We start from the raw sequence: 7,465 nt of genomic DNA, 5'->3' as shown, positions 1-7,465 counted from the left end.
GAAGTTGGCCCTCCTGAAGTCTAGGGCTACCGCCTTGCTGCGGGCCCTTGACACCCTACGCTGGATGGTGAATTCCAGCAAGCGATGATCACTATTGCCCAGGTGGTCAAGAACTTGGAGGCCCCTTACCAGGTCGTCGCCTGCGGCCAGGACCAGGTCCAACAGGGCACCTCCTCTGGTGGCACTGTGCACCTCCTGAATCAAGTGAAGGTCCTGCATCTCAGCCAGAAACCTCCTGGAGCGGTCCGTCCCGGCTGACTGCTCCTCCCAGCAGATATCTAGGTAATTAAAATCGCCCATGACAACTACATCCCTTGCTTTTAGTGCCTCTGCAAGCTGGCCTGAAAATTCCCTGTCCAGCTCCTCCTCTTAGTTTGTTGCACTGGTTAAGAACAACACTATCCTATCAGAGTAGTCTTATAGGTATTGATCAAATATGGTTGTGGCTAGGACAGTACATTGTTTCAGCACATGATCTCGGCAGCTGTTTCCTAAAGAAATCAAAATTGCTGTCCTTGACCTAAACAATGTGCAAAGGTGCCAGTCAAAACACCTGCTGCACTCCCTGTCAGCCAGCATGAATCTAACCCTTTTTACATAGAAATTAATTAAAAGAATCATCTCACTTGAAAGATCCCTGAATGGAATTTTGATCATATTAATGGCAAGTAGGATTTGAATATGCCAGTTCTTCCAAAGTAGGGTAACAGGAACTCATTTTCACTTAAATTCCTGCAGGTTAAATATGATTTCCTATATGAAAAAGAGTATGTTTGCTGCTTAGAAGAGTGGACCAGCCCTGTTCATCAGAAGATATATACCACCTTCATTCTTGTTATACTGTTTCTCCTTCCACTGATGCTGATGCTCCTCTTGTACAGTAAGATTAGCTATGAACTCTGGATCAAGAAACGAGTGGGAGACGCTTCAGTTCTTCAAACCATTCACGGAAACGAAATGTCTAAAATATTAAGGTTTGTAGAGTAAGACATCCAGTTAAAACTGTCACCCTTCAAAAGCAAACTTTTACAGGAACAGTAGGCAGGTATGGTTTCCTTCGGAGGCCACAAGGCTGAGGTATGAAATAAAAAGAGGTATGGCATAGACTTGCAACAAGTGATTAGTGATTTCATAATTGTGTGCCCCATTTGAGACAAGTTAAAGGGCTCTGTTTTTTCAAAACTGACCTTTTAATGAATGCCATGTTAGGCACCCCCAAAAAATCATTGCTTTTGAAGATTAAAGACCATGAGCTTAGAAAATGGAAAAGTAGCATTGTGTCTTCTTGCATACAACATGCACCCATTTCCCAAAAAATGGGCTGGATGGCAACTGGAGTGGGAGAAATACAGTAAGACCAGATTCTGCCTCTTACCTGGTGAAACTAAAAGTAAAATCTGCATTGATCTATAGCAGAGGTTGTCAACTGGAGGTACTTGAGAAGGCCCTAGGGGACACGTGCAGCTGGGGATGGAGTGCTGCCATGCAGCATCCCATGCAGGCACCACCCAACTCACCGGATGTAGGGGCCAGGGGAAGTCTGCATGTGGTGGCTGCCACAGCTCCACATTTGGCCATGCACTAGCCCCCCCCCCAGCTTGGCGTCTGGCCGTGCGCCACCCCCTACTGACCCCGCACTTGGCATCCAGCCACCAGGGGTACACTGACTCAAAAAGATTGAAGACCCCTGATCTATAGGAATCCACAGGGAGCAGAACAGTGGGTAGTCTTGGCTCCCTTTCTGCTGCTGATCTGTCAGTTACTTACTACAAGTAAAGATCTTCTTTTCTTCATTCTGTCTTTTAAAAACAAAGTGAGTATCATATTCTGGGGCATGTGTATGAGAGAGCGTGGTATGATGTTTTCCTAAGTCAGACTGGGACCAACTAAATGGAGTTCCCTTTTGAATCTTCTTCAGTTATGATCAGTAAAATCAAAAATATGTTAAGGGAAGTTCTTTATTTAATCTGTGGCCATAACCATGGTTTTTAATCAGCCTTTTAGAAATAAGAGTAGCATATTAAATTTTTTTAAATGGCATTAAGTTGATATGTTTTAACTTACAGGACTCTCTAAAGATCTTCTAAATGTCCTTCATGTCACTTTGCCTCTTGTGACCATTGAGATGAAAACTTTGTTTGAAATGTAATTAAAATGAATAATTAAAACCTGATAACTAGTTGTTTGCATTTTTTTTGTTATTTAGTGTTACAATTAAACCGCCTTAAATACTGCATTGCACTTTGCCTTTAATTTGTCTAGTTTGTTTAATTGTTTTCTGTTGTGAGGCACCTTCTACCACAGTGTTTCCAAACCTTCTCCACCCCAAAGCACATTTACAATAATAAAAAAAAATTCCACGACACGCCTGTTAAAGCATTTCCCATTCTTGTACCTGTTGTAACTCATTGCCCTGGCAAAGTTCCATGGCACACCTTTTAATTTCTGATGGCATACTTCTGTGCTGCAGCACATTGGTTGGGAAACACGGTTCTACCAAATATGTCCATAGCAAACGGGAGTAGCATATGAAATATTGAATCCAAAGATAGTAATAAATCAGCAGCTCAAGAAGTTTGCTTAGACAACCAGTACTAAAACATATGTAAGGGGATAGTGATGATAAGAAAGAGTTGCAAAACTTTGTCTAATAGTAGAGTTATGATACACCCCAGGGAATTATATAGAGGTGCACTGATACATCGGTGGCTTATCGGATCAGGACCGATTAAAGGAAAATTAACATTATTAGCTTATTTTGGCTGGTGTAGCTGATAATGTACCAATTAATACAATATGCCTTCTGGATGCCACGTTCACATGTGCAGCTGTGCATACACACATAGCCAGGCAGAGAGCAATGCCCTGCAGGTACATCTGTTGAGGAGAAGAGGCATGGGGAAGGAAACGGGCATGGATAAAGGTTCCCCCTGATGAGGGAGGGAGTTGGGCTGGGGGTGCTGCCCAGCCAGGGCAATGAATGGGACCCCAGGGCCAGGGCAGAGAGTGAGATGGAGTGGTGGGCGGCTCGTCCAGGGAAGGTGGGGGTGGCGGAGTGTCTCTCTGCTGCTGTGCACACCCCCAGGGAAGGCTCTACCCAAATCATGTGCCTTTCTCTAGGCCCTAATGGGGCTTCCAAACTTCCCCATATAGCCTCATCCCAGTCCTCTGGTGCAAACAGTAACAAAAGTGTATGTCCCTGGTCTAGAATTCAGACACTAGAAATGCCAACAATGCTATATGCCCATTTTATGGGAACATGCTTCTACCCTCAGGGTAACATGCCCCTAGCCCTAGGTACCTGCGGGACTCCCTGGAGTCTTCCAGTACTTGGATAGTAAAGCAGGCAGCACCAGGTCTCAGGCAGTTTCCTCCAGCAGAAGCTCCTTGGCAGTTGCCAGAGAGAGAATAACTGCAATCCCCCAGCCCTGAGCTTATATGCCACAAACCCTGCCTCCTTCTGGTCCTGTGCTGCTGGCAGGTGCTCCCCAATTACCCCCTTAGGCTGTTACCCCAGCAATCTGAAGCTATGGTGCTCTGCTTAGCCAGCAAAGCTCCTTGGCCAGCTTGCTTCATCCTTAAAGGAGCAGGCACGTCTTAGTGCTTTGCTACATGGTCAATATGCCTGATGAATAATCAGCTATCAGTATCAAGCAAGAAAATCTTTATCAGTGCACCCAAGAATTATGTGCACAAAAAAATTCAAAATTATGCATAATTACTTTTGTTTTACAAATTAAACTAAATGTAACACTATTTCAACCTCCTTTAGAAAAATATGCAGGTACTTGTGTGGGGGGTGTTGTGAAGGTGTGGAGGGTGTGGGTGTGTGGGGGATATGTGGGTGAGTGTGGATATGGGAGTGTGTGGGGCTTGTGGCAGGGGAGTGGTTCCTTCTGCCACATGCCGCTCTGTGCACAGCCCCTGTCCACCCCACCCCAGAACAGCCCCTGCTGCCGCATATCGTCCCCACCATGCACAGCCCCCAGGCACTCTGGGGTCTCCTGGCTGCAGCCCCACAGCAGTGCATGACTCTGGCAAGTCCCAGAGGCTGCATGTAGCTGGCCCAGCCCAGGATTGCTCGCAAGTGCCTTCAGGTCAGACCAGTCTGGCTCTGTGTCAGCATGTGAGGCTCGCAGCACTACAGACAGGAGCTATGTGCAGCCCTCAGGATTTGCTGGAGCTACGTGCCACCAGGGACTGTGCCCTGGCCAGGAGTGCCCCGAGGGACCACTGTCTGCTGCTGCCATGGTAGAGGCCATGCACTACAGGGTGCAGGGTGTGTAGCGGGGACCCCACATCCACCTAGAAAACCCACACACACACCCATGCCTACCCCCCCTCTTGCAGACAGGAGCTCCTGTTCCCACTTACCAGCTGCGCCCTGGGAAATTATGAAATATTATGTGATTATGCACAGTTATACATTTTATGTGCAAAATTACGTGGGTGCATAATTGCATTATTCCCTGGGGTGTATTATATTTTCTAATTGCACACTACAACTACAAGTGTTAAGAAAAAGCTTTTAAGTTATGCATCAGATACATATATATACTACTGTTTTTATTTCAAGAGGAGTTTGGGCAGTTTAGCATGTGTAAAAAATCCTAGTAAATACATATCTGCATCTTTTAGCCATTTGGATAATTAAAGAATCTGACCCATAGACCAGTCAGAAGTTCATTCAAAATTATTCAGATCAAACTATTTGTGTATAATTTCAGGAAAAAGAAGAGAGCGGTCATTATGATGGTGGTGGTGGTGGTTTTGTTTGCTGTCTGCTGGGCTCCTTTCCATGTGATTCACATGATGGTAGAATACAGTGAGTATCTGTCAGTCTTCAAAAGATGAAGCTGGTATTTTGAATAGCTCTGTTTCTTTTTACTAATGGAATCATTTGTATTAATTCTGAAGTATTTGTGGTATACTACTGTACCATGTAATATAAAGTACAGTCTGTCAATAAGGATGTTTTTAGGTCTTGGATAATAAACCTCAGAGGTACACATGCGCAATAGGTGATTGGGCTGGGGCAATCCAATTCATAGAGAAACACACCTGCATCTTTAACTAAAAATAGATGTATATATCACAAGACTTGTCTGGTATAGTAAGAGGAATAAATCTTGTACCCAAGAAGTATGGAGACTATCAATGTCTTTATCAGATTGTATTGTCTCTTTTCATCCGCCCCTTATGTATGAAGGAAAATGGCTGTTAGGGTTTTTGTAATCCTGAGTACAAGGATTGCAAGTTTTTTGAGGAAAGGACCGTTTTCTATTCTGTATCTGTATAGCACTTAGCACAGCGATATCCTAGTTCTGGTTGGAGTTCCTAGGCATCAGAAGAATACAACCAGGGCTCTAGTTTGTGGAACAAATTAAACTTCGCGTTGTGGTTGAATTAGAACTGACAGAGCCAGCTTTTTTTTATACTGTGATCACAGGGAGGATTTCATACAGCAAGGGGAATCACCCACTTGTCTGTTTCAAAGGAATCCTTCTTCTCTCTAAGTTTTCAAGCATTTTTATACTTAAGACAGATAGAGAAAAAAAAATATGACCTTGGAGAAACTAAAACAAGTTTACTTAATTGGACATCTGTGCACAGGGTAATAAGACATGCAGAATTTCTTATTTCAAAACATATAACTGAAATAAGCAGTATTAGCACTTCTGGTCTCTGTCTGTTTTTCTAGTCAAGTAGGCCAGAAGCCGACTAAATTTACTCCTACGTTCCTTAATTTTTTTTTACAACAAGTTAGATATTTATAGCCATTAGCTTTTTAACTTCTAGGGGTTTTTTTCTCTTTACTTTTTGCTATTTTAACATACAAATTATATACTTCATTTCTGGCTGATGGGCTATTCTTCATTTGCTAGGCAGCACAGCTTAAACAACATTGAATTATTATAAACACTAGGCATATGCCAATAAAAACAACAAACAATATCAACAAACTATGAATGATGGTAGAGCCTAAGGAACTGAAAATAGAGCTAAACCAAGAATTCAAATTCTAACTATTTGACTCATGCAATTTAGCTGCTTTTTTTCGAATATGTTTACTTAAATTCTGGATTTTTTGAATTATCGGGAATATAAGTACAACATTTTTTACCTATTAAACCATAGACTTCTCCTTTGCTGGCTAGTATATAATTTAACGCAAGTCAGTTTTGCAATATTATTTGCCTTATTTCTTTCATTTCTGTATTTATTTTATCAAAATTATTAGCAGTAGCATTAGCAATTTTTTCCAGAGATGCTGCAACTTTTTTTATTTCAGACATAGCTAAGCCCATGCCATAGCTGGGGAACATTATATCCTAAAATCTTTGATTTTCTATAATTTTGGGAACATTGCGAATTTTTTCTTTAGGTAAGTGAGATTTAATAGTAAAGGCAGGATATGCTGCGGAGACATAGCACCTTTTTCTCCAACTGGAGGGAAGATTTTTATAGGCCTTATCTTTATACACAAAATAGTGACCAGCTAGTGCAGTATATCCACCTGTATTACAGCGTGGGAACATCATTTATTGTAAATAATAGCTTGAAAATTGACTTGCAGGGGAGTAGTTAGATATCCAGGAACCATTAGGAAACAGCACCATTTATTTTAAATTCTACCTCATACTTACTGGCTCCTACTACAACACGAGATCCATTACAGGTCCAACAGAACTTTTCAGGGGTGGCATAAGCTAATCGTACGTAGTCAGACCAGTTGCAACTTACATTTTGCCAAGTTTCATTTCCATGAAAATTTGAATAGTAAGGGGCTAACATCTGAGTTGCATTTAAAGGTACTGGTATCATGGGTATTCCTCTGGTAGAATAGATAGGGACATGAGTACATATCCAACAACGAGAGACATTTAAATCTATTTTAATTTGATTAACTAAAGACAAGAACATATCTTCATTAAATGATCTTTGTCGGTGCGAAAGCGTAGTTTGGTTTACAGAGTTTCTTATAACTGGTAAGTCAAGTTCATATAAGATGGCCTAAAAAGAAATACTGAGAACTACTTAAATCATGACTAACCAACTCTACTTCAGGAACCAGGAACTAGGTAGAGGCCTTTTTCCTGTCCTGAAGGGCATAGTGGTGTCGTTGGGGCACATCCTCTTCGCTCTGTAGTGGCAAATCCTTTTTGCCAGTAGGTGCTTGGCTCACTACTGGTCTTGAGCTCTCCTGCTGGCAGGCATTAGGCTCACTACCAGTCTGTGGAGGCTGATTACAAGATTGATATGGAGGAGACTCTGGGTCTAATGGGGCTGATGTTTTCTTACTGTGTGAAGTGTGGATTCATGTTATTCCTGGTCACTCCTGGCAGTGCTCGGGGGAACAGTGACTCCCCCAATGCCTGCTGTTCCCCCCTGACTAATTTATAACACGGGGGATCTTGTGGCCTGTTATAAACTAGTCAGGGGGGATCAGCAGGCATTGGGGGAG

General features: G+C 42.5%; 1 protein-coding gene across 2 annotated transcripts in view; it reads left to right on the top strand.

Annotated features, from left to right (window-relative positions):
* The window catches only part of QRFPR (pyroglutamylated RFamide peptide receptor), a 41,178-nt gene that overhangs the window by 29,870 nt on the left and 3,843 nt on the right, over positions 1 to 7,465 (top strand). For both annotated transcript variants that reach the window (XM_019522045.1, XM_019522046.1), the window contains exons 4-5: positions 739 to 974; positions 4,728 to 4,825. In XM_019522045.1, the coding sequence (XP_019377590.1) occupies positions 739 to 974; positions 4,728 to 4,825 (334 nt within the window). The remainder of the gene's footprint in view (positions 1 to 738; positions 975 to 4,727; positions 4,826 to 7,465) is intronic.

The sequence above is a fragment of the Gavialis gangeticus genome, unplaced genomic scaffold, assembly GCF_001723915.1.
Source record: "Gavialis gangeticus isolate Ggan-Ray unplaced genomic scaffold, GavGan_comp1, whole genome shotgun sequence".
NCBI lineage: Eukaryota > Metazoa > Chordata > Crocodylia > Gavialidae > Gavialis > Gavialis gangeticus.
The sequence above is the reverse complement of the archived record's forward strand: the minus strand, read 5'-3'. Positions and strand labels throughout refer to the sequence as shown.